General features: G+C 42.4%; 1 protein-coding gene across 4 annotated transcripts in view; it reads left to right on the forward strand.

Annotated features, from left to right (window-relative positions):
• Positions 1 to 27,461, forward strand: part of CROCC2 (ciliary rootlet coiled-coil, rootletin family member 2) — a 149,901-nt gene that overhangs the window by 105,829 nt on the left and 16,611 nt on the right. For 3 of the 4 annotated variants that reach the window (XM_073674531.1, XM_073674534.1, XM_073674533.1), the window contains 8 exons: positions 8,068 to 8,202; positions 8,435 to 8,578; positions 12,663 to 12,901; positions 16,329 to 16,488; positions 17,267 to 17,434; positions 18,072 to 18,423; positions 19,070 to 19,239; positions 22,204 to 22,324. In XM_073674531.1, coding sequence (XP_073530632.1) covers positions 8,068 to 8,202; positions 8,435 to 8,578; positions 12,663 to 12,901; positions 16,329 to 16,488; positions 17,267 to 17,434; positions 18,072 to 18,423; positions 19,070 to 19,239; positions 22,204 to 22,324 — 1,489 coding nt within the window. The remainder of the gene's footprint in view (positions 1 to 8,067; positions 8,203 to 8,434; positions 8,579 to 12,662; positions 12,902 to 16,328; positions 16,489 to 17,266; positions 17,435 to 18,071; positions 18,424 to 19,069; positions 19,240 to 22,203; positions 22,325 to 27,461) is intronic. The other variant, XM_073674532.1, reaches the window with a different exon arrangement.

Genomic DNA, 27,461 nt, shown 5'->3' on the forward strand with positions numbered 1-27,461 from the left:
GTCTCAAACATGCAGCCCGCATTCGGCACCTAAGGCTCTGCTGTGTGGCCCTCAGACCCGAGACAAGCCAGGGGCCGCCGACGTCAGCGCTTCTTTTCATCTGAATGTACGTCCTCAGATGCACATTCAATTGAAATACACTGCTCAAAAAAATAAAGGGAACACTCAAATAACACATCCTAGATCTGAATGAATGAAATATTCTCATTGAATACTTTGTTCTGTACAAAGTTGAATGTGCTGACAACAAAATCACAAAAAAATCATCAATGGAAATCAAATTTATTAACCAATGGAGGCCTGGATTTGGAGTCACCCCCAAAATTAAAGTGGAAAAACACACTACAGGCTGATCCAACTTTGATGTAATGTCCTTAAAACAAGTCAAAATGAGGCTCAGTATTGTGTGTGGCCTCCACGTGCCTGTATGACCTCCCTACAACCCCTGGGCATGCTCCTGATGAGGTTGTGGATGGTCTCCTATGGGATTTCCTCCCAGACCTGGACTAAAGCATCCACCAACTCCTGGACGTCTGTGGTGCAACGTGATGTTGGTGGATAGAGCGAGACATGATGTCCCAGATGTGCTCAATCGGATTCAGGTCTGGGGAACGGGCGGGCCAGTCCATAGCTTCAATGCCTCCATCTTGCAGGAACTGCTGACACACTCCAGCCACATGAGGTCTGGCATTGTCCTGCATTAGGAGGAACCCAGGGCCAATCGCACCAGCATATGGTCTCACAAGGGGTCTGAGGATCTCATCTCGGTACCTAATGGCAGTCAGGCTACCTCTGGCGAGCACATGGAGGGCTGTGTGGCCCTCCAAAGAAATGCCACCCCACGCCATTACTGACCCACTGTCAAACCGGTCATGCTGAGGGATGTTGCAGGCAGCAGATCGCTCTCCATGGCGTCTCCAGACTCTTTCACGTCTGTCACGTGTGCTCAGTGTGAACCTGTTTTCATCTGTGAAGAGCTCAGGGCGCCAGTGGCGACTTTGCCAATCCTGGTGTTCTGTGGCAAATGCCAAGCGTCCTGCATGGTGTTGGGCTGTGAGCACAACCCCCATCTGTGGACGTCATACCACCCTCATGGAGTCGGTTTCTAACCGTTTGTGCAGACACATGCACATTTGTGGCCTGCTGGAGGTCATTTTGCAGGGCTCTGGCAGTGCTCCTCCTGTTCCTCCTTGCACAAAGGCGGAGGTAGCGGTCCTGCTGCTGGATTGTTGCCCTCCAATGGCCCCCTCCACGTCTCCTGGTGTACTGGCCTGTCTCCTGGTAGCGCCTCCAGCCTCTGGACACTACGCTGACAGACACAGCAAACCTTCTTGCCACAGCTCGCATTGATGTGCCATCCTGGATGAGCTGCACTACCTGAGCAACTTCTGTGGGTTGTAGAGTCCGTCTCATGCTACCACGAGTGTGAAAGCACTACCAACATTCAAAAGTGACCAAAACATCAGCCAGAAAGAATTGGTACTGAGATGTGGTCTGTGATCCTCACCTGCATAACCACTCCTTTATTGAGGGTGTCTTGCTAATTGCCAATAATTTCCATCTATTGTCTATTCCATTTGCACAACAGCATGTGACATTGATTGTCAATCAGTGTTGCTTCCTAAGTGGACATTACTATAAGATGGGACCAAGATGGGGACATTACTATAAGATGGGACCAGGATGGGGGCATTACTATAAGATGGGACCAAGATGGAGACATTACTATAAGATAGGACCAGGATGGGGACATTACTATAAGATGGGACCAGGATGGGGGCATATTATAAGATGGGACCAAGATGGAGACATTGCTATAAAATAGGAACAGGATAGGGACATTACTATAAGACAGGACCAAGATGGAGACATTACTATAAGTAGGGGCCAGGATGGGGACATTACTAGAATATAGGACCAGGATGGGAACATTACTATAAGATAAGAACAGGATGGAGACATTGCTACAAGAAGGGGACCAGGATGGAGACATTACTATAAGATGGGACCAGGGTGGGGACATTACTATAATAATAATAATAATAATAATAGTTTATTTTTATAGCGCCAACATATTCCGCAGCACTTTACAAATTTTAGGGGGGACTTATACAGACAATACAGAATAAGCATATCTCATATCGAACGGAGTGAGGGCCCTGCTCGCAAGCTTACAGTCTATGAGGAAGTGGGGGAGACACAAAAGGTAAAAAGTACATATATTGTATAATGCAGCCTTGATATACTGAATAGGATAAATAATAATACATGGACTGGTCACCAGCCAGTATGTGTGCAGTCCTGACAGAGGCTTTTATGTGCATGGTTGGTTTGAGCCCGAAGTTGAAGAAGATTTTAATATGGGGGAAAGCTGGGATGGACAGAGTGTGTTTAGGTGATACGCCAGTCTAAAGAAATGTGTTTTTAGGGTTCGCTTGAAACTGTGGGTATTGGGAATTAATCGAACTGTCCTGGGTAGTGCATTCCAGAGAATTGGCGCAGCACGCGAGAAATCTTGGAGACGGGAGTGGGAAGTTCGGATTATGGAGGATTTTAGTTTCAAGTCATTTGCAGAACGGAGGGCACGTGTAGGGTGGTAGACTGAGACAAGGGAGGAGATGTAGGGGGGTACTGAAGCATGGAGCGCTTTGTGGGTAAGCGTGATAAGTTTAAAACGAACTCTATATTGGATGGGCAACCAATGCAATGACTGGCACAAGGAAGAGGCATCTGAGTAGCGGTTGGCGAGGAATATGATCCTGGCTGCTGCGTTCAGGACGGATTGGAGAGGGGAGAGTTTAGTAAGAGGGAGACCGATTAGTAGAGCGTTGCAATAGTCAAGACGAGAATGAATAAGACCTACAGTAAGAGTTTTTGCCGAGTCAAAGGTGAGAAAAGTCCTGATTCTTGAGATGTTTTTGAGGTGTAGATGACATGAACGAGCGAGTGATTTGATGTGAGGAGTGAAAGAAAGATCTGAATCAAAAATGACCCCAAGACAGCGGGCTTGTAGCTGGGGAGTAATGGTTGAGCCACAAACGGAGATGGCAATATCGGGCACAGGTAGATTAATGGAGGGAGGAAAGACGAGTAGTTCAGTTTTTGACAGATTCAGTTTTAGGTAGAGGGAGGACATAATGTTAGACACAGCAGAAAGACAATCACTGGTCTTTTGTAGTAATGCAGGGGTGATGTCCGGAGCAGAGGTGTATAATTGGGTGTCATCAGCATAGAGATGGTACTGAAAACCGAATCTACTGATTGTTTGTCCAATAGGAGCGGTGTATAAGGAGAAAAGAAGGGGGCCTAGGACTGATCCTTGAGGAACCCCGACAGTAAGAGGAAGTAGGGAGGAGGAGGAGCCGGCAAAAGACACAGAGAAGGAGCGGTCAGAGAGATAAGAGGAGAACCAGGAGAGAACAGTGTCCTTGAGGCCAATAGTGCGGAGCATAGTGAGGAGGAGCTGGTGATCCACAGTGTCAAATGCTGCAGAGAGATCCAGGAGAATCAGCAGGGAGTAGTGACCATTAGATTTAGCTGTTAGTAGATCATTAGAGACTTTAGTGAGGGCAGTTTCAGTAGAATGTAAAGAGCGGAAACCAGATTGTAAAGGGTCAAGAAGAGAGTTGTCTGAGAGATAGCGGATTAGACGGGAGTGGACCAGGCGTTCCAGGAGTTTAGAGATAAAGGGAAGATTGGAAACAGGTCTGTAGTTGGCCGTGCAGTTCTGGTCGAGGGATGGTTTTTTAAGTAATGGTTGTATGCTGGCGTGTTTAAAAGAAGAGGGAAAGATACCAGATGAGAGGGAAAGGTTGAAAATTTTAGTTAGGTGAGAGGTGACAGCTGGAGCAAGGGACTGAAGGAGATGTGAGGGAATAGGGTCGCTGGTGCAGGTGGTAGGGCGAGAAGATGCAAGGAGCCTGATCACTTCATCTTCCGTGACTGGTTCGAAGTCAGAAAATGAGCAAGATACAATGTGGCGGGGGGGAGCATGCATAACATTTGGGGATTGGGAGAAAATTTCCTGTCGGATATGGTCAATTTTTTCTTTGAAATAGTTAGCCAGATCGTCAGCGCTGAGGTCGGTGGTCGGGGCCTGTGCTGTTTGATTGAGGAGAGAATGAAACGTGTCAAAGAGTCGTTTAGGATTATTGGAAAGTGAGATGATGAGGTTGTTAAAGTAGGTTTGTTTGGAGAGGTGAAGGGCAGAGTTATATGTTTTCAGCATAAATTTATAGTGGAGGAAATCTTCGGGCAGATTTGATTTTCTCCACAGCCGTTCAGCGCACCTGGAGTACCTCTGGAGAAGACGTGTTTGAGGCGTGTGCCAGGGTTGTCGCCGTCTATGCCGAATTGTTCTTTGTGTAGGAGGTGCGGCTTCATCCAGGGCGCATAGCATTATTTTGTTATAATGCTTCAATGCAGATTCGGGACATGAGAGGGAGGAGATTGGGGCCAATGATGATTGCAACCTTTTTATAAATTTCTGGGTGTTAATGGCGCGTAAATTTCTATAAGTGTGGACGGTGGGAGTGTCTTGAGTAGAGTCACAGTTCTTGACAGAGAATGAAAGAAGATTATGGTCAGAGAGTGGAAGGGGAGAGTTAGTAAAGTCATGTACTGAGCAAAGCCGGGAGAAGATCAGGTCCAATGAGTTCCCGTCCTCATGTGTAGGAGAATTAGCAAGCTGTGAAAGGCCGAAGGAGGAGGTTAATGATAAAAGATGCGTGGCAGATGGGGAAAGAGGATCGCCAATTGGGATGTTAAAGTCTCCCATGATTATCGTGGGGATGTCGCAGGATAGAAAATTTGTAAGCCAGGCAGCAAAGTGATCCAGGAATTGACGTGGGGGATCTGGGGGGCGATAGACAACCGCCACTCGCAGGGAGAAGGGCCGGTAGAGTCTGACTGTGTGGGCCTCAAAGGACGGGAAGATAAGGGAGGGTACAGGGGGGATAACCTGAAAAGTACATTTTGTTGAAAGAAGCAGACCAACACCTCCCCCTGATCTATTGTCAAGTCGCGGGGTATGAGAGAAATGTAGGCCACCATAGGAGAGAGCTGCAGCGGCGGTGGTGTCCGACTGCTGGATCCAGGTTTCAGTGAGAGCCAGAAGGTTGAGGGAATTAGAGAGGAAAAAGTCATGGATGTAAGAGAGTTTATTACAAGCTGAGCGTGCATTCCAAAGGGCACAGTTGAATGAGACAGAAGATATGCAGGGAATATTAATGAGATTAGCAGGGTTTCTGAATGTAATAGGGAAAGAGTTAGTGTTATTATTACTGGAGGGTCCTGGGTTGGGAGAAATATCACCTGCGACTAATAGAAGGAAGATACAGAGAGTGAGCAGATGATTGAGTGATTTGTGAGAGCGTTTCCTGCGTTGTATGGTGGGAATGAATGGATCTGCGTGGTATAACATTGTGAAGAGAGCATGACAACTGTACATAGGAGAAGAGAGGAGTGAGGGATTAATATGGATGAAGTGTGCCGCATTTGTGGGTGAACGGTGAATGTGGATGATTGTAGCAACCAGAGTATAAATGGCACAGATACAAATGGTGAATACTGTTTGCCAAAAAGATGACCTGGAAGCAAGTTTGTTTAATTGTCTTGCATGTCTTACCTGTCTCCTGCCCTGTCCAACTGCCATTTTCTAACTGCCAGGGCACTTTGCTAAATTATGCATAAATGCCCCCGCATAAATGCCTCCCCTTAACTAAGTCTCAATATATAGGGACGTATCTGCTTAGATCTGCACAGATTTAACTCATTAACAATCAATCACTAGCTTAAAAGACAACAGGAGACCATAAAGTGCAGGGAAAAAAAAAAAAAAAAAAAAACAGACTAGTAAACTCGGCATGGATCATAAACTCTTAAAGTAAGTGTGATGACCTTTAAGTATCATGGAATAAAAAAGCTAGAGGAGTGAAAAAATATATACCAGAAATTGATAGGCTGCAGAGCATTGCATGGAGATATAATGCAGTTTTCAGGACAGATCACACAAGCAGTGAAAAATATATACCAGAAATTGATAGGCTGCAGAGCATTGCATGGAGATATAATGCAGTTTTCAGGACAGATCACACAAGCAGTGAAAAATATATACCAGAAATTGATAGGCTGCAGAGCATTGCATGGAGATATAATGCAGTTTTCAGGACAGATCACACAAGCAGTGAAAAATATACACGAAATTGATAGGCTGGAACAGGATGGGGACATTGCTACAAGAAGGGGACCAGGATGGAGACATTACTATAAGATAGGAACAGGATGGGGACATTACTATAAGATGGGACCAGGATGGAGACATTACTATAAGATAGGAACAGGATGGGGACATTACTATAAGATGGGACCAGGATGGAGACATTACTAAAAGATGGGACCAGGATGGGGACATTACTATAAGATGGGACCAGGATGGGGACATTACTATAAGATGGGACCAGGATGGGGACATTATTATAAGATGGGACCAGGATGGGGGCATTACTATAAAATGGGACCAAGATGGAGACATTACTATAAGATAGGAACAGGATGGGAACATTACTATAAGATGGGACCAGGATGGGGACATTACTATAAGATGGGACCAGGATGGGGACATTATTATAAGATGGGACCAGGATGGGGGCATTACTATAAGATGGGACCAAGATGGAGACATTACTATAAGATAGGAACAGGATGGGAACATTACTATAAGATGGGACCAGGATGGAGACATTACTAAAAGATGGGACCAGGATGGGGACATTACTATAAGATGGGACCAGGATGGGGACATTACTATAAGATGGGACCAGGATGGAAACATTATTATAAGATGGGACCAGGATGGGGGCATTACTATAAGATGGGACCAAGATGGAGACATTACTATAAGATAGGACCAGGATGGGGACATTACTATAAGATGGGACCAGGATTGGGGCATGTTATAAGATGGGACCAAGATGGAGATATTACTATAAGATGGGACCAGGATGGGGACATTATTATAAGATGGGACCAGGATGGGGACATTACTATAAGATGGGACCAGGATGGGATATTACTATAAGATAGGACCAAGATGGAGACATTACTATAAGTAGGAGCCAGGATGGGGACATTATTACAAGACAGGGGAAATTATTACAAGACAGGGGACATTATTACAAGACAGGGGACATTATTACAAGACAGGGGACATTATTACTGGCTTGCGGATATTATTTCAGGATGGGGACACTATTTCAGGCTTGGACATATTATTACCAGATTGGGGATATTGTTACAGGACAGGGGACATTATAACAGAATTGGAGACATTATTACAGGATGGGAGCCAGAATTACTATAAGGAGCTAATTGTAAAACTATATTACTGTATGGGGCCAATTGGGGGTCAAAAAGAAGGAAAACATTAAAAAAAAATAAAAAAGTAAAATAATGAACGAAAAAATAATGGAATAATATTTGGCCACCAAAAAAAGCTGTTTTTTGTAAAAAAAATTAAGTAAGAGAGAAGATCTGTATCATAACCCACATGATAAACACCATTAACAAGAATAAAACACACGCCAAAAAAAAAAAAGATGAGGATCAAAAAAGTCATATGGACCACATTAATTGTAATGGCATCTTTTGGGTGTCCATCACAGTGACCATAGCTGAAGCAGGGGTTTCCTTCACATGAACTGTATCATTCTGTATCTAGATGCCTCCACCCAGAGAAAGAGGCTTGTTGGTGCCTCCTCCCCGACACCCAGCATCCAGGACAAGTGTCTAGCTTTGCCCCTGTGGGGTGCTGTCAGTTTAACTGGCATAATACTGTGATAATTTCTCCACCATTTTTGGTGTAGTTTGTGAAAGAGGCTCCATGTTGATTGTTGAAGCCCAAGGGAACATCTACTCATTTTCTTGGCCCCGACATATACTGTAGCTATAAAATTGTAATTTTACCCCAGTCATGATAAATAAGACTATGTGGAGCATTCACATGCTTGTGTCTATTTTTGAGAACTGAAGTCTCTTTGTAATGACTCATCTTTATTTTTTTTTGTTCAGGCTCTCCTCCAAAAGGAAACCGAGAAGAGTGCTGTGAGTGAGCGGCTGATGCAGACCCAGAGGGAGCTGTCTGACACCAAACTGGAGGCTGAGAGGTTTAGACGGGAAGCTCAGATTAGGACAGACCAGGACAAGGTCCGTTCCTGCAGCGCGCCCAGTACACAATTACAAAATGTATTCCAAAAAGATTATGAGCTCTCATATAATGGATGTGATGTACAGATGATTACAGCATAGTTGTCTGATACATTATACACTGGAAATATATTGCCGCAGTCTTGGCATATGTTAGTGGGCATATTATAGTACGGGGTGAATAATAGGATATTGCTTCAGAACTGAATGTGTGTCTCTGTAAATCGAGCAGGCAATGCTGGACGGGGTGTCCTCAGAGCTGAGAGTTTTGCAGGCTGAGTTTGAAGATGCTGTGTCAGCTCACGCTAAGGAGAACAAGAGTCTATGTGAGCGTGTCAAACAACTGAGTCAAGACAGGGAAACCCTGACCAAAGAGGTAAGCTAGAGTCTTTGCACTTAATGAATCAGGTATTTATTTCCATTACCGCTATGCAAAATGATATCGACTGTAGTCATCGGATTTAATCACCCTTACCTCATTTATTAATGATGTGAGGGACAAAAACAACTGAAGATATTTTGGACTTATTCTAAGGCCGGTTTCACATGTCTGGACACTACAGTCCAATTACAGGCCGCAATGTTTGGACTGGCCATGGATCTCCTGACCTGAACTCAAAAGCCTCATGTACTAAATGCTTATTAAAGCAGGTGCAGATGACCATATTTTCGGTCCGAGTGCGATCTGACAAAACATCGGATCGCACTCGGATCAATGTTAGTCTATGAGGCCACGCACAAACCCGATTTTTTTCCTTGGACAGTGACTGTCCTACGAAAAAATCGTTGCAAGCCCGAGTTTGATCCAATATTCAGATTACACTCGGCCATGCAAGTCAGTGAGTGCGTGGGAAATATCAAACTGCACTCGGATGACATCTGATTTCCACAGACTGACACAATGGAGAAGATAAATTAATATCTCTATCTTCAATACATCTGAGAAAATCGGATCACACTCTAATCAAGCTCTGATCAGAGTCTAATCAGAGTCTAATCAGAGTCATTACCATAATTGATCCGATTTTCTTGGATTACAAAAAAATACTCTCATCTGGACCAGCCATTAGGCTGTTGAGTTTGGGTCAGGAGACCTGCGGTCGGTTCAATACTTGCACTGTGAATGTCAAATGCGTGAAGTCAGCCTATGAGAGCACAGAAACACAAAGCTAATGAGCTGGATGATTAGGCACCTAAGCACTGTCACCTTTAAACTAGCCTATTCAGAACCACATCAAACATATAAATGTGCAATAAATAATTAATTACACAGCAGTCACATATAAAGGGATACATACAGGTGCTTCTCACAAAATTAGAATATCATCAAACAGTTAATTTATTTCAGTTCTTCAATAAAAAAAAAGTGAACCTCATATATTATATAGAATCATTACAAACAGAGTGATCTATTTCAAGTGTTTATTTCTGTTAATGTTGATGATTATGGCTTACAGCCAATGAAAACACAAAAGTCATTATCTCAGTAAATTAGAATACTTTATAACAACAGCTTGAAAAATGATTTTAAAATCTGAAATGTTGGCCTACTGAAAGTATGTTCAGTAAATGCCCTCAATACTTGACCGGGGCTCCTTTTGCATCAATTACTGCATCAATGTGACGTGGCATGGAGGCGATCAGCCTGTGGCACTGCTGAGGTGTTATGGAAGCCAAGGTTGCTTTGATAGCAGCCTTCAGCTCGTCTGCATTGTTGGGTCTGGTGTCTCATCTTCCTCTTGACAATACTCCATAGATTCTCTATGGGGTTAATGTCAGGCGAGTTTGCTGGCCAATCAAGCCCAGTGATACTGTTGTTTGTAAACCAGGTATTGGTACTTTTGGCAGTATGGACAGGTGCCAAGTCCTGCTGGAGAATGAAATTTCCATCTCCAAAAAGCTTGTCGGCAGAGGGAAGCATGAAGTGCTCTAAAATTTCCTGGTAGACGGCTGCGCTGACTTTGGTCTTGATAAAACACAGTGGACCTACACCAGCAGATGACATGGCTCCCCAAACCATCACTGATTGTAGAAACTTCACACTAGACCTCAAGCAGCTTGGATTGTGGCCTCTCCACTCTTCCTCCAGACTCTGGGACCTCGATTTCCAAATTAAAAGAAAAATTTACATTCATCTGAAAACAACACCTTGGACCACTGAGCAACAGTCCAGGTCTTTTTCTCCTTGGCCCAGGTAAGACGCTTCTGGCGTTGTCTATTGGTCATGAGTGGCTTGACACAAGGAATGTGACACTTGTAGCCCATGTCCTGGATATGTCTATGTGTGGTGACACTTGAAGCAATGACTCCAGCAGCAGTCCACTCCTTGTGAATCTCCCCAGAATTTTTGAATGGCCTTTTCTTAACAATCCTTTCAAGGCTGCAGTTATCCCGGTTGCTTGTGCACCTTTTTCTTCCATACTTTTTCCTTCCACTCAACTTTCCATTAATATGCTTGGATACAGCACTCTGTGAACAGCCAGCTTCTTTAGCAATGACCTTTTGTGGCTTACCCTCCTTGTGGAGTGTGTCAATGACTGCCTTCTGGACATCTGTCAAGTCAGCAGTCTTCCCCATGATTGTGGAGCCTACTGAAACAGACTAAGGGACCTTTTTAAATGCTTAGGAAGCCTTTGCCGATGTTTTTTGTTAATTATTCTAATTTACTGAGATAATGACTTTTGTGTTTTCATTGCTGTAAGCCACAAACCTCATCAACATTAACAGAAATAAACACTTGAAATAGATCACTCTGTTTGTAATGACTTTTTTTATTGAAGAACTGAAATAAATTAACTTTTTGATGAGAAGCACCTGTAGCATCAAGCCAAACAGTGGTGAACAGCATCAAGGTTTAGCTCAGTGAAGGTTATTTTCTGCATCCCTGGTGGTCTAGGGCAGTAAGATGTTAAATGTAAACATGTGAATATTGCAGGATTGTTGTTTCCACACCACAATTGTGTTACCTATGTAATGTTGTAGCCTGGTCTCAGCAATCCCACAATATTACACGTGTGAAAAGCAGGATCTTTGGCTTTTAAAGAGGCCAAAAGTGGCCAGTTTTTGTTCCTATTTTTTTACTGCTGCTCCACTGAGTATTTTGTTTTGTTTGTTTTTTTACCCACCTTATGGTTCTAGGTTTTATTTAGTGCTACCCAACTACCCTTTATGGTCTTTACCAAGGGAATGTTGCTCACAGGATTCTTTGGGGACGTGTCTTTAGGCTGCTCCGCATTATTACCCTGCGAGCAACACCCCCTTAAAGATCAGAAAAATGTCCATACTGGGATAAAAAGACCCATATCTCTAAAACTGTATGTCAGGTTTCAAAAAATTAAACAAAAGCAAACAACAATAAAAAATATTCAGGGGAGAAGCGGGAATAAAATTAGAGGATATTCTATAAGCCAACTATATCATAGAATCATAGAATGGTAGGGTTGGAGGGGACCTCCAGGGTCATCATGTCCAACCCCCTGCTCAATGCAGGATTCACTAAACCATCTCAGACAGATGTCTGTCCAGCCTCTGTATGAAGACTTCCATTGAAGGAGAACTCACCACCTCTAGTGGCAGCCTGTTCCACTCATTGATCACTCTCACTGTCAAAAAGTTTTTTCTAATATCTAATCCCTTATCCTCTCCCTTTCACTTTCATCCCATTGCTTCTCATGTTTCCATGTGCAGATTAGAATAAGGATGATCCCTCTACACTGTGACTGCTCTTGAGATATCTGTAGACAGCTATTAAGACTCCTCTTAGCCTTCTTTTTTGCACGCTAAACATTCCCAGATCCTTTAACCGTTCCTTGTAGGACATTGCTTGCAGTCCGCTCACCACCCTGGTAGCTCTTCTCTGAACTTGCTCCAGTTTTTCAATGTCTTTTTTTAAAATGTGGTGCCCAGAACTGGACACAGTATTCCAGATGAGGACTGACCAAGGAGGAATAGAGGGGGATAATTACTCCACGTGATCTAGACTCTATGCTTCTCTTAATACATCCCAGAATTGTATTTGCCTTTTTTGCTGCTGCATCACACTGTTGACTCATGTGCAGTCTGTGATCTATTAGCATACCCAAGTCTTTTTCACATAATATATAGATATAATCATCTTTCTCAATTGGTGTTACATTTGTGGTATATAATTATTAAACCCCACCCATTAAAGAAGTTCAGTTCTCCATGTACTGAATCACCTTTCCAGGGTGGGGTGACGTGGAGGGACAGTAGGGCATTTTCCAGCATATAGACTGGAATAAGTGATCACTATAACCTGATGCCCAGAATCTGCTCCATCGCCTTACCAGGTGCCAAACCATTTTATTGCTAATGTTCAATACTCACTCGTTAGTAATTATACACATTTTGGGACCCTGGGTAGCATTGCCCGCCATTTACTAATTATTAATGATTACAAAGAGAAGCTAATTTCTATTAAGTAGTTTTGCCCCACGCAGGTGGAAGAACTGAGAACGCAGCTGCGGGTAGCAGAGGATGCCAGAGATGGGTTGCGCAGGGACATCATTGAAGTTCAGCGCCTACTGCGGGAGACTGAGGAGACATGTGAATTGCAGAGGAAGGAAGCTTTAGAGTTGCGCCGAGATCTTGGCGATCTGACACGGGAGAGAGAAACTCTGCAGCAATCGAACACTGAACTGAGAGCATCAATCAAGAAAACCGAGACAGACAGGAGCAGGTGGGTTTACAACAGTAGCATGATAAAGATGGAAAGAATATATGTTATGCAAGGAGTGATAATAACATGATTTTGAAACAAGCAGACAAAATGGAGTTGCTATAGCATGAATATCAATATGCCCTTTACAGATGGTGTTTGTCCACCATCAAACACTATTTTATTTTCTTACGTTAAATAAGTCCAGACTTCTGTGCTGTTTAATTTCCTAATTAATTTCCTATATATTTGTACTCAGATCTTATTTTATGATAAGAGCTTTGATAATACCTGCATGCACATAAAAGTAAATGATTGCTGCCATCAGCCACTATTAGGGCTTATTATATTTTTGCCGTGTTTTTTTCTGGGTGATTTTCAAACACTGTAAAGTACTAGCAAAGTGAATGAGATTTCCGAACTCTCATGCACATGCAGCTTAAGACAACATTAAGGTGTCTTAAGAGCTTACTGCATACAGTTTAAAGGGGCAATCCGCTTGAAAAAAAAACATGTTTAGTTGTTTTTGAAATATAAATACCTAGAAATTACTAACTGTACATGTAATAACGGTGTCCCAGTCTTCAGATGTCAGCGTTTGTCTACTTCACGCTTGTGTTCGACACAGGAGAGAGCTTTATGTGTCAATTCATCATCACTGATGAAGGGGGCTGGCTGACTGGCTAATTTAAACAGATAATGTGATGATACAGAGTAAAATCTTAATAAGCCAGACGTTTAGATAGAGAGGCATGGATACATTTTGTGGAGTATAGGAGAGAACGAAGAAGTCACCTGGCCCCATGGATATGTTGTTTTGGGGTTGCTAGGAGGGACCCACCAGTCGCCTAGAACCCATGGAGGCATTTGGAGTTTCCAGGAGGGACCCACCGGTCATCTGGCCCCATGGAAACTCTTGGAGATGCCAGATTTGGACACTCGGGTCTCCGGGCCTTGTTCCTCGATGGACTGCTAGCTTCCTAAGCTTGCCGCTACCTTCTCTCTGTGGGGGCCCATCAGAGGCAGGGTGGCCACTGGTTGAGGTAGTCAGCCCTGGAAGTCTCCAAAGTTGTAGCTGATCTATCCCAGGCAGGCAGAGAAGGAAAGGTGAGACTGTGTAATGTTGTGCCATCTTGGGTATTTGCTGGGACTGTTCTACGCTCACCCTGTGTTGTCTGAGTAAGGTTACACACAGGGAAGACCCCGGGTCTTCACAGATAACATTCCTTTTTTTTGTTGTTAATTTTGCCTCTTTGTTGCAGAGATAATCAAAGTTTTTGGCACCTAACCAGTAATTTGTTTTAAGTCCTATTGGGCATTACCAGAGTGATTTCACTGGGGGCGTGTACTTCTTCCTATTTCTAATGCTGACCAATCATAAGCAGGCAGAACATTGGGGAAAGAAGAACACATCACCACAATAGCATTGACAAATAGTGTCTGGTGACATGTGCTGGAGCACAGCAGACCTGAGTGTGATTAACTAACAGCTCTCATCTCCCATCTCTAGCATTCAGTGTGGTGGGAGGGGCACTACTGCAGAAATTGAGTCTCATTACAAACACTTATAGTAGAAATCCTGTAAAAATCAAATTAACTTTATTGTCAGGACCAAATACAGATTAGCATTGTCCAAGCAAATGTAGTGCTGCCAACTCTGCTGTACTGCACCCCATACTGACTGTTGGAGATGAAAGATGTTAATCACACTCAGCTCTGCTGTGCTCCAGCACATGACATCACTCTGCAGTGAGGAGAGCAGACTGTTTGTCAATACATAAATTAAACCTCCAATAGTATAGGGAATGGCACTCCAAATTCAAATATGATGCAGAAAAACAGACTTCATTTAAAGTCCAGGGTACAAACAAACTTTTATTTCATAAATTTAAAATACAGTAAAAGGCAGAATGTCCTGCAGGGGACACAATGGTGACTATAATAAACGGAAAAGTCTATACACAACCTTAGACCATAGGTAATGTTAAATTGTAATATTACATCTCCACAGGACTATATATGCCATGATAATATATTAAAATAAGGCTGGTTATCAAAAAAAAAACACTAATGATGTAAGTATAAGCCTCCTCTGTTCAAGACTATCAATTAGCCAAGTGAATGTAACAACATGCCAATGTCCACTATGATTATAGATATTATGAAAGAGTAGTAATAGTAGAAAGGAGCAGTGTCCATATATAAAGAGAGTGAGACATGTGCCACAACGGTAAGAATAGTAGATGCAGAGAAGATGATTAACACCAGTCAGCGATAAGATAAAGGATTATACCTGTATATATGGCCTCTATGTAAGGGTCCTCGAGAAGGATGGATGGTCACCACCGCATCCCCTCTCCCCGAGGCACGTTTTGCCGCTAGCTTCTTCCACCTCCAGACCTTGGGTGGAAGTTCTGAAAGTGTGTAAAAGCAATATCTAGGCTCAGGAAAAAAGAATAACAATGACAGATACATTTTGCATGATCTGAAAGATGAATTTAATATTTAACCCTAGAACGCATACCTGGGGCCTCGCAGGCCCGCCCTGTTAATTGTTTTCTATTTTCTACAAGATTACTTTAGTTAGAATTTTGAAACTATAGGTATTCTTCATGTATATAGTTGTTTGTCATTTCAGGTATGTGAAAGTGTAGATTTTTATGGTCATGCGTTCTAGGGTTAATGATTAACTAAAGTTTAATTTTTTATAATTTTGCCCAGCATACAAAGTGCTGAAACTTTGCAGTAACTGTATTAAGAGATTTGTCTTCATTTCTGTAAAAAGATAGCATGTAAGTGACTTCCAGGCCTCCAATCTTCAGCTTCACTAATTTCAGAATGTACTCATTTGGAGTCCAGATGATGGCAGTGATGGGTCAGTGCCTACCTCCTCCTCTGAGTTTTGTGCTTATCAGAACCATCTCCTGCAGATGCTTATCCATAGAGATAGGGAGACACAGCTGCTGACTACCATGATCTGTACTCCATGATCTCTACGTTCTGATATCAATGCTGCTGAAGACAGACAACTAGAGTGGGGAAAAGCAGGGGTGTGGAAAACATTTGTATGCATTTTTTTAGAGGAATAAAATAAAGTGTTTTACAAAGTTTCATAACTTCTAATGCTGAACAAAATTGTTAAAAAAAAAGTTTAGTTACTCCATTAAAGGGGTTGTCCGGCCTTAGGTTACAAGTCTGCAGTCATTCTATGTGACTGCAGACTTGTGAATGCTCACGTCGCGCACTGTGCGGTGTGAGGATTCTCTGGTGCCGGCGCAGGGAGCGGCAGGCACGTGACTGCAAGTATGTGATCTGTATATATGCGGTCATATGCTGGCTAGCTCCTATTTCAATGACAGAAATCAAGGGCTGAATTTTCTAGTGAATATCTTTAATCATACTATAATTAATATAGGATATAATAATTCCACAACCATTACTCCTCCAGCCTGCAGGTGGCAATAGAGGAGAAGCAACAGCGCTTAGCCGTACTAGTGGAGGCCAAATCATGCACTGAGCGGGAAGCAGCACAACTGAGAACCAGTCTGCGTGAGGTGGAGCGTTCACACATTGAGGCACGCCGACAACTTCAAGAGCTGCGCAGACAGGTACATGTCATCTGGCCCCGTTATTACATCTTACTAATTCTATCAGATATTGTGTACATTTAATGATGTAGTCGGTACATTCTGAGTAGGTAAGTCTGCAATAACTAAAAAATATTATTGGACTTCGAGAACACAGCAATAGAAAAACGATAATAAATATTGCACAAGTATCCATATTGCTGTAAATAACTGGACCAGTGAAATACCAATCGTTAAAAAAATACTAGACAGGAGGATGACCTCACAGAGCAACAGCCAATGGACCACCGCAGTGCGCACTTCCCCCGATGCGCTTTTCGGCGTAAAGCCTTTCTCAAGGGAGAAAGGGTTTATGCCTAAACGCGCGTCGGGGGACGTGCACACTGCGGTGGTCCGTTGGCTGTTGCTCTGTGAGGTAATAATACAGGGGTTTACACTCCTACTCCCATTGAATACCTTTTGTGTTGAGTTTAATTGTCTATGACTATCATAGGAGTGTTATGTAACACCCGCCTTTTACTTAAGGTTTGGTATTTATTAATGAATTCTTTAGCCTAGGTCTTACTGCTATGTGCATGTGTTGCTGTTTTTATTGTGTATGTTTACCCATAGCATTCCTCTCATCTATCCTGTATTTTTATTATTAATAAAGAGCTGTTTATTTTTCCAATATGACCTTCTCTGTCGTCCTTTATGACCTTTCGGTCATCCTCCCTTCTAACAACTAAAAAGTGTAAGCATAAAAAATACTGTATATTAAGTTGTGTTCTCTGCCAGTAACTCATTCACATGTACACAGGTAAAAACACTCGGAGGAGAAAGCAGTCAGAAGGAACAAGAAGTGGCTGAGCTTCAAGCTCGGATACAACAGGAGGAGCAGAGAGAGCAGCAGAGTCGCAGGGAGTCGATTGAACTGAGACAGCGCATAACAGAGAGCGAGGCTGAGCGAGAGACTGCCCGCAGAGAGGTGTGTATCAGCAGTGAGGCGGCGGGGTGAGATTTATCAAAACTAAAAGTGGCGGCAAAAGTGCATCTTGTGAGCTGGAGTCAATTTGATTGTCAAGGGTATTTCTTGCTCTAAATCACTTGTATGCTTGGACAGGAAGTCTCTTTTCTCTGCATGAGTCATCCCTCTCCAACTCCTGACTCCACTGCTCTGCTCTGCCCCTTGCCAGGGAATTTTGCAGTGACTAATGACTCATGCAGGGAAAAGAGACTTCCTGTTTCTACATAGATCTTAGAAAGATTCAGCTAGTCTGTTTTTAATCACGTGATATCATAGACCTAAAGGAAAACAGAAGAATTAACTGGGTAGAAAAGCATAATGAGCAATTGTAAGTACACCGTGCTGTATAATATGATGAGTGCAATATATTAAAAGGATAAACATTTTGATGGGAGGAGGAGTGTTTCTTTAAATTCAGCTTACTTCAGTGGACACCCATTGGTTTTACATAGTCATTTAGGAAGTCAATAAGAAGGAGTAGCCCCAACTACTAGACTATATAAAGCAGTCCACAGCTGTGCTTCCAATGTCAACCAATAACAATGGCAGATTTCTTTAAATTGAGGGAATGCGCCTAAAGCACCTCCACTTTTCTCAGATTGTGTCTCTGCAGCAGTGTCTTTCAGCTTTAGAGTCATCATCTCGCCAACGTGAGAGAGATTATGAGCAGAGGCTAAGTGAGAGCCGATCAGGAGAGCAACGGTTGCAGGAAGGATGCAAGACACTCCAGGAGCAACTACAGCGGGGAACCACCGAGGCGGCTGATCTTAAACTTCAACTTGGAGCTTGCGAAACTCGGGTGCGAGCGCTAGAGACTGAACTGAATCGGATCCAGGCAGCACGTAGGGAGGCGGAAACCCAGCTAAATAGCCTGCACTCCGCTTTAAGGCGTACCTTAGGGATCAGGGGCCACAGCCCCTCACCTCATAGAGGCATGTCTCCCAGTAAAGGTGAGAAAATATATATATAAAAAAAATATAATATTTTTCATTTAATTCTATTCCCGTATGATATTATTGGGTTTGGACTTCTGCAGCATTGAATATTCATGATGTTTCTTTTAGGTAGTATTTAGTGGAGCCTGTAAGCTTCCAGCTTGGTAAATGTTTAAAGAGTATCTGTCGTTTTAATTTTTATTTCATAAATCAATGGTACACATGAAAATAAGAAATGTTATAATATATGTTATCTGAAAAACCTGCTTCTTTCTCCTCCTGGACTCAATTCATGGGTAAAATCTGTCTTCAGTGAATACAGATTCTCCCAATACTGAGATAGAAGATTGCAGTTGGTGATTTTGAAATTCTGTGGAGAGGGGAGGAGCTAGAAGCAGACACAGACATTCTGCTGCAAGTTCTCCTAAAACCTCAGTTGCAGTTCACCATAGAACTTTATGAGCACCAACTGTCATCCCCTATCTCAGTAATGGGAATATCTGTACTCAACTAGCGACAGATTTCTCCTATGAATTGAGAATTTAGACAGCAGCATAAAGGACCTGACAAGTTCTTTTAAATTTATTACGGTCATAAAGTTTTCATACAGATATATATATAACTGTATCGTTTTTAAAGCAGCACACATTGTCATGTACAGTAGGTCTGGACGGCTCTGTCAGTGCTTTACTGGATGGACGAAGGATGCCATGTTCACGAGGGGGGTCTCCTGATCGCGGTCGTTCCCCATACCCAGAAATCGAACCTGAAGGAGTGATTGTAGCTCTTAAAGATCTTCTGAAGGAACTAAGAGAGACTCAGAGGGAGAGGGTGAGGATCTAAGGGAATTGTCTCTACTACAGTCCTGCTTTAGATAATATATAAATGCGCATGCTCGACCTCTGCTCCATTTATTACCAATGGGACTGCTAAAGATAATATATAAATGTGCATGCTCGACCTTTGCTCTATTTATTGTCCATGGGACTGCTGAAGATAATATATAAATGTGCATGCTCGACCTCTGCTCCATTTATTATCCATGGGACTGCTGATTATAATATCTAAATGCGCGTGCTTGATTTCTGTTCCATTTATTGTCCATGGGACTGCTGAAGATAATAAGTAAATGCGCTGCTCAATGAAATTTCCATGTGATGATGACTATATTCATAGATAACATCTTCAGCAGGTGAGGACAATCAATAAGGTCGAGCATGCTCACTTCCCTCTATTCAAGATGGGGTTCTACAGATTAATTAACTATATATATATATATATATATATATATATATATATATATATATATACAGTACAGACCAAAAGTTTGGACACACCTTCTCATTTAAAGATTTTTCTGTATTTCCATGACTATGAAAATTGTACATTCACACTGAAGGCATCAAAACTATGAATTAACACACGTGGAATTATATACTTAACAAAAAAGTGTGAAACAACTGAAAATATGTCTTATATTCTAGGTTCTTCAAAGTAGCCACCTTTTGCTTTGATGACTGCTTTGCACACTCCTGGCATTCTCTTGATGAGCTTCAAGAGGTAGTCACCGGAAATGGTCTTCCAACAATCTTGAAGGAGTTCCCAGAGATGCTTAGCACTTGTTGGCCCTTTTGCCTTCACTCTGCGGTCCAGTTCACCCCAAACCATCTCGATTGGGTTCAGGTCTGGTGACTGTGGAGGCCAGGTCATCTGGAGTAGCACCCCATCACTCTCCTTCTTGGTCAAATAGCCCTTACACAGCCTGGAGGTGTGTTTGGGGTCATTGTCCTGTTGAAAAATAAATGATGGTCCAACTAAACGCAAACCGGATGGAATAGCATGCCACTGCAAGATGCTGTGGTAGCCATGCTGGTTCAGTATGCCTTCAATTTTGAATAAATCCCCAACAGTGTCACCAGCAAAGCACCCCCACACCATCACACCTCCTCCTCCATGCTTCACGGTGGGAACCAGGCATGTAGAGTCCATCCGTTCACCTTTTCTGCATCGAACAAAGACACGGTGGTTGGAACCAAAGATCTCAAATTTGGACTCATCAGACCAAAGCACAGATTTCCACTGGTCTAATGTCCATTCCTTGTGTTCTTCAGCCCAAACAAGTCTCTTCTGCTTGTTGCCTGTCCTTAGCAGTGGTTTCCTAGCAGCTATTTTACCATGAAGGCCTGCTGCACAAAGTCTCCTCTTAACAGTTGTTGTTGTAGAGATGTGTCTGCTGCTAGAACTCTGTGTGGCATTGACCTGGTCTCTAATCTGAGCTGCTGTTAACCTGCGATTTCTGAGGCTGGTGACTCGGATAAACTTATCCTCAGAAGCAGAGGTGACTCTTGGTCTTCCTTTCCTGGGGCGGTCCTCATGTGAGCCAGTTTCTTTGTAGCGCTTGATGGTTTTTGCAACTGCACTTGGGGACACTTTCAAAGTTTGCCCAATTTTTCGGACTGACTGACCTTCATTTCTTAAAGTGATGATGGCCACTCGTTTTTCTTTACTTAGCTGCTTTTTTCTTGCCATAATACAAATTCTAACAGTCTATTCAGTAGGACTATCAGCTGTGTATCCACCTGACTTCTGCACAACACAACTGATGGTCCTAACCCCATTTATAAGGCAAGAAATCCCACTTATTAAACCTGACAGGGAACACCTGTGAAGTGAAAACCATTTCCGGTGACTACCTCTTGAAGCTCATCAAGAGAATTCTTTTGGTCTGTACTGTACATATATACACATATATAGTACATGTTAAAATTTTTAATTTCTCTCTGCCATGCCAATGAGGCTTTACAGGGAATATGTCAGTAGGATCAACCCTCCTAAGCCATTTATATAGGCATATAGGTCATAGGAAGCTGAATAAAACGAGACCTTAATATCCACGATCCGACGTCTTATTCCAGAGAAATCCACATTTTTCTCAATATATAATTGAGCTGTTAAGATCTATGGGCCGGACATAGATCTCCCTGAGAATTTGCCTCCAGGGCTTATTGTAAATGAAAGGGAGCGTTACCAGTGTGAGACATATAACGACTGACAGTCTGCTTTCCTGAGTTACATGTCTCGCTCTGGTAAAGTCCCCTTTCATGTAAAGGGGTTGTCCGCCGCAGACTTTTATATTGATGGCCAATCCTTAGGATAGGTCATCAATGTCTAATCCTTAGGATAGGTCATCAATGTCTAATCAGTGAGGTTGCAACACCCGACACCCCCGCCGATCAGCTGTACTTGTTACCGGCAAGATGTGCTGAGTTGCACAGCTTTATCATTTTCATAGTGGCCGTGGCCAGTAACTACACACCCGCCCCCTATTGATTCGAATAGGGGTGGATCTGCAGTACCTGGGCTTGGCCACTATTTCGTTGACGGAGCTGTGCTGTGCAGCTCCGCAACTCAGCCCATCCAGCCGACACCGGGAACAGCTGATCGGCATGGATATATCTGGAATAAGACATTGGATCGCAGGTATCAAGGTATCATTTTATTAAACTTTATATGACCTGCATGCCCATAGAGACGGCTTAGGAGGGTTGATCCCACTGACAGATTCCCTTTACGTAACTATTACAAATATAGAAGTTGCTTTGTCACTTTAATGAGCATTATCTAGGTTGCAGAAATGAAAATGAGTTTAATATAGATAATTTCATATAATGGCTAATGCCAAAGATTTAGTAACCTTTGAAGACACAAACGCCTCTTGTTCTGTTAGTGATCTACGAGACATCTTACTCATTCCTACTGCCTGTTCTTACCAAGCAATAACATCATTTTTTTCAGGATGAGGCAGGCATACAAATTGTGTCACTACGCAGACAACTAGATGACAGCTCTAACCATACTGAGAGATTGCAGAACCAGCTGCAGAAACTGCAGAGACAGCTGACCGAGCTCCAGGAAGGTATCTACTATGTCCAAACCTAAGGTCACCACAAAGGATCGGCCGCTGGTCTTGTGAATGAAACTGCTGTTTCTCTACAAGATTGTACAGGGGAGCAGTAAATAGTCTGCAGCCGCAGTATGACCTCTGTGTGTGACCAAAGTCTTAGGCTAGGGTCACACGACCGTATTTTCTCACATCCAAGAGAATTGGGGCGATTATACTTTGATTAAGCTTTAATCAGAGTGTGATCCGATTTTCTCGAATGTGGAGAAGATGGAAAAAAAGTCTCCATATTCTACATTCTGTCAGTCCGTGAAAATCGGTCCAATTTTTTTGACCCGTTGACTTGCATGGCCGAGTGCAATCTGATTTACGGCTACAAATCGAGCTTGCTGCGATTACTTCCTCGGAAAGACTCGGTCCAATAAAAAAAATTGGACATGTGCACAGCCCTACAGAGTGAGTAATATTTGCCCAGAAAATAATTTACAGGATATATGTACATCCAAATTTCGTTAGGCATTAAAGTGAAGAGAATAAAAGTGTTTAAAAAAATAAATATAATTTTGTGGTCATTTTACATGACCAGTAGCAAAATAAATGCAGTTCATTCAAAGAAAGAGGAAACAAAAGTAAAACACAGACACTTAAAGGGAATCTGTCACCAGGTTTTTGCTACCTCATTTGAGAGCAGCATGATGTAGGAAAAGAGACCATGATTCCAGCGAGGTATCACTTAGTTTACTGGGTGCAGCAGTTGTGACACAATCAGAGTTCTTAGATATATCATGTAGCAGAGATCTGAAAGCTGACACCGCCTCCACTAGACTCTCTGTGCACATTGTATATTGACAGTGAGCTGCTTATCAGAGGAGGGGGCGGAGTCTGGCAACTTGCTAGTGATCATCTCCTACTGATAAAACCTTCATTGCATGTAAACAACAGCATGCAGCCTAATAAGTGATATATTGCTGAAATCTGTGTCTCAGCCTCTACATTATGCTGTCCTCAGACTGCATAGCAAAATCCTGCTGACAGATTTCCTATAGTACAATATAAAGCTGTGAAGACCACCCCATATGTAATATCTTAAGAAGCAATCTCACATGAGAAAATACAACCAAATTTCATAATTTTATAAGGACATTTTTATTTTGTGCAGTATTGCATTACCTAATAATCATGTACTAATTAATTAAAAGAACTTTATAGGCATGTATCAATCAGAACATGGTGCAGTATAATTCTGTGATCTAAATCACACCTGTTAAGGTGCTATTAAGGGTATCCTGACTCTCCTCACTGCAGATTTTGGGAAAAAGAAGGATTGGATATGTTGAATTTAAACATGCCCGATTTGTTGCCATCCCAGGTCCAGGACGAGGGAAAGTTGTCCCGCTGCCCCACTGTGTCTGCGATGTCTTGTCTCCTGCCGTGCAGGCTTCACTGCATATGTTACTGAGTTCATTGCTTAGTAATTCCTCTCTGCTCTGTTCACACTTACATTCATTTAATTAACTCATTCTTCTCTTGAAGTCTGGTCTTATTTCTTTTCTTTTTTTTACTTACTTATATAGCACCATTAATTCCACAGTGCTTTACACACGTCATCATTACTGTCCCCATTGGGGCTCATAATCTAAATTTCTTATCAGTATACTTTGGAGAGTGGGAGAAAACCAGAGTACCTGGAAGAAACACAGGCAATGGGGAGAACATACAAACTCTTGGCAGATATTGTCCTTGCTGGGATTTGAACCTAGGACCCCAGCACTACAAAGTAACAATGCTAACCACCGTTCTTCTTTGGGATATGAACACCCAACCTTTACCTTGGAGACAGCAGCAATAGGTATTAGCCACAGGTTGCATTGTCAAGTATTGGAGAATTTTCTGTAATTGACTGTGCATTGTATTCTTCTACTTTACAGACAGATTGTACTGGTACATAGAGCTATATATACCCATATACCTATACACCAGTGCATTTCTATATATCTGTATTCTAGGGGTAAAATAAAAGTCAGTGTTTTGTTTCTTCCTGTACAGTTACTAAAAAATATGAAAAGCAATTACAATAATAACACTTTTATACACTTTAAAAAAAAAGCACAAATCATTAAAAATAACACAGACATATTATGTATCCCTGTAATCACTACAACCCGTACAATACAGTGAACAGATTATTTATGGTGATCAGTACATGGTGTAAAATAATGGCGTGATTGATTTTTTCATCTGCATGTTTTGTGTAGGTATTGACTCTACACTACATAATAACAATCTTCTTCTTTAACCCCTTAACAACCGATGACAAATATAGCATGAGCGGGTGTCAGTTCCTGCACCATGACGTGCTTATACCCGTCATGACTTTGAACTGTCTCTGCGTGTAAACACGCAATGACAGTCAAGTGCCGACAGTTGTAAGTGACCAAACCACAAGGCTGTGTGCACACTGTGCGTTTTTAGTGCGGTTTTTCCACGAGGAATTGGCTTAAAAACGCTAGGGAATCCTTATGCCAGCATAGTCAATGAGAATCCTGAAGTGCTGTGCACATGATCAGTGCGTTTAAATCTGCAGCAGGTCAATTCTTTGTGTTTTTCACCCAACATTTGAGTCAGTCAAATCCACAGACAAAACACAGGTATAAAAATGTTTGCGGATTTGCTGCATATTTTTGCTGCAATTGAAGTCAGTGGGTCAAAAACGCAACAAAAATACACAAAGACTTGACCGTGGGTCACAGGCGTCTGCTGATGAGAGACTACTCCTCCCATCAGCCTACGACTGCTCCGGCTGATAACAGCGAGAGCAGGCGCCACTGATGGGAGTTGTCATCAGCCGGCGCCTGTACTCACAGTAAAGGAAAAAAAAAAAGTTCAAATAAATAAATATTGAAATAAAAATAAAAAAAACATTATACTCACCTAACACCAAATCCCCAATGCCCATGTCACCTGTAAAAAATAAAAAAATATATACTCACCTTAATGCCTAATCCCCGATGCCCATGTCCCTGTAAAAAATCAAAAATAATAAACCACCATATCGCTCACCTATCTTCCGTAATCCAGAGTGTCCCACAGTGATCAGATAATTTGTAGAACAGTCACATCGAGAGATGTGGCTGCTCTACCCGGCAGCCGGCAATACACTGACAGGAGCGTGATCGCTCCCGCAGTGTATAGCACTGAGCTGCCGTGAGAGGTCACAGGAGCTCATCAGCTGATGAACTCCTGTGACCTCTCTCATGGCATCTCAGCGCTATACACTGACATAGGTGCGATTACACTCTGGATTATGTCATCACATCGGACAGGTGAGGGATATGGTTGTTTTTTATTTTTGTTTTTTTTTTACAGGTGATAATGGTTTCAAATGGATTGGGCGTTAGGTGAGTATAAGATTGCTTTTTTATTTTCTGTTGTTTTTTTTACAGAGGACAATGGCTTCAGGGAATTAGGCGTTAGGTGAGTATACTGTGTTTTTTATTTTTAAATAAATTATTAAAACCGTGTAGACTTTTATTCCAAATAAAGGATTTTTTTCACGCCGTTTGCTTATTTCCAAACTTTTACTTTGGGGTTAGTAATGGGGGTGTCTTATAGATGCCTCTCCATTACTAACCTGGGCTTCATGTCAGCTGCCAATACAAGGCTGATATGAACCCCAACCCTATTACCCCACTTGCCACAGCAACCGGGCAAGTGGGAAGAGCGAGGTTAAAAGCCAGATTTGGTGCGTCTTATTGATGCGCCATATCTGGGGCGGCTGAGGGCTGATGTTATTAGCCTCAGAGGTGGCCATTATCCATGGCCCCTTCCCTGGCCTTTGCTGGTTAGATTTTATAGGGGGACCGTACGTCACTTTTTTTCTGTGAATCCCCCTGTAAACTAGCCAGTAAAGGCTAACCAAGCAGCTGTGAGTTATTATTAATAAGCAGGGAATATTTGAGAGTAATTGCCCCTTCCCTGGCTAGTAATATCAGCCCACAGCAGTCTGTTTAGCCTTTGCTGGTTAAATTTTATAGGGGGACGCTACGTCATTTTTTTTCTGGGGTGCCCCTGTAATCTAGGCAGTAAAGGCTAACCATACAGGTTTAAGCTGTTATTTATAGCCAGGGAACATGTTGGCCTAATGGCACCTTTCTAGTTTTAAAAATACCAGCCCTCAGGTGCCCCAGAAATGGCACTTCATATTTTAAGTGCCAATTCTGACACTTAGCCCAGGCTCTTCCTGATGTAGTTGCATCGAGGTAATGTGATTAGGTGTCAGTGACACCAAGGCCTAGGTTTAGTAATGAAGAGGTGTCAGCCAGACACCCTCATTACTAAACCTGTAAGTAAAGAGTTAAATAAACACACACTTAGAATAAAACACTTTATTTGAAATAAAACAGACACATTCTTTAATCATTTAAATTAACCCAATATACTCACCCTAGGCCAGACAGTAATCCAAGGGTTAAAGCAATGTCCCACGTTTCTTTTTTCAAATATCTTTATTTAGGTCCAAAAAGCATTCATTGCTGTACAAAATCTTATGCAAAAACGCGTGTTTTTTCCATAGAGTGTTTGCTGCCAAGAGATGCAGAAACCTTGCAGAAATTTCTCCAATCAAATACTCAATGTGTGCACATACCCTAACAGTAAAATCTGTACTATATTAAGGCGCTCCTTCCCTTCTGACCTTTGCACTGTGCCTGAAAAGTACAGTAGTTCCCGATTACATGTAGGGTATTGGCGCAATGAGGAGAAATTGCACAAGAAACTGTAAGGTCCATTTTTTCCTACTAGCCCTTATAAAAATTTAACATTTGGAGCTAAAACAACATTTTAGCAGTAAAAATGTAATATTTCTTCACCGCCCAATGGTATAAATTTCTGTGTTTTTCTATTTTCACGGCTCTACGTTATAAACTTCTATGAAGCACCTGAGGGTTCAAGGTGCTCACCACCCATCTACATACATTCCTTGAGGGGTCTAGTTTGCAAAATGAGGTCACTTGTGGGGGGTTTCCACTGTTTAGGCACATCAGAGGCTCTCCAAATGCGACATGGCCTCTGCTCTCGATTCCAGCCATTTTTGCATTCAAAAAGTCAAACCTTCCCCTCCTTCCCTTCTGAGCCCTGCCATGCGCCCAAACTG

The sequence above is a fragment of the Phyllobates terribilis genome, unplaced genomic scaffold (genome assembly GCF_046119375.1).
Source record: "Phyllobates terribilis strain yellow unplaced genomic scaffold, ASM4611937v1 Scaffold_3__8_contigs__length_932513732, whole genome shotgun sequence".
In the NCBI taxonomy this organism is placed as follows: Eukaryota; Metazoa; Chordata; class Amphibia; order Anura; family Dendrobatidae; genus Phyllobates; species Phyllobates terribilis.